The 273-nt window shown below is 48.0% G+C and overlaps 1 protein-coding gene across 1 annotated transcript in view; it reads right to left on the bottom strand.

Moving 5' to 3' along the window:
• MDH2 (malate dehydrogenase 2, NAD (mitochondrial)) overlaps window positions 1-94 on the bottom strand; it is a 7907-nt gene extending 7813 nt beyond the window's left edge. The window contains exon 1 of the mRNA XM_010014050.1: window positions 74-94. Within this exon, the coding sequence (XP_010012352.1) occupies window positions 74-94 (21 nt within the window). The remainder of the gene's footprint in view (window positions 1-73) is intronic.
• Between the last annotated feature and the right edge of the window lie 179 nt (window positions 95-273).

The raw sequence follows: 273 nt of genomic DNA, 5'->3' as shown, positions 1-273 counted from the left end.
CCCTTTTTAGAGAATAAAGAGCAAAACAACCACACCAGCCTCTATATGATATAAAGAGGCTCTTTTATCGTACCTTTATCGACATGATAACCATTCCGTCGTATGTCACTATTAACGCTAGAAGACAGAGGTCAGTCTCTACGTACCTACCGCCGCAGCCCTCTGCTGGCATTAAATCACGCACAATGGGCTAACCCCCCAACCTCCTGCTTTAGCCCTTAAAACACACCGAAGGGCACAAAAACAGGAGCAAACAAGCCCAGGACGGCCCCC

This window comes from Nestor notabilis, unplaced genomic scaffold (assembly GCF_000696875.1).
Source record: "Nestor notabilis isolate BGI_N333 unplaced genomic scaffold, ASM69687v1 scaffold30964, whole genome shotgun sequence".
Taxonomy (NCBI): domain Eukaryota; kingdom Metazoa; phylum Chordata; class Aves; order Psittaciformes; family Psittacidae; genus Nestor; species Nestor notabilis.
Note: the sequence above shows the minus strand (reverse complement) of the source record. Positions and strands in the feature narration are given on the sequence as shown.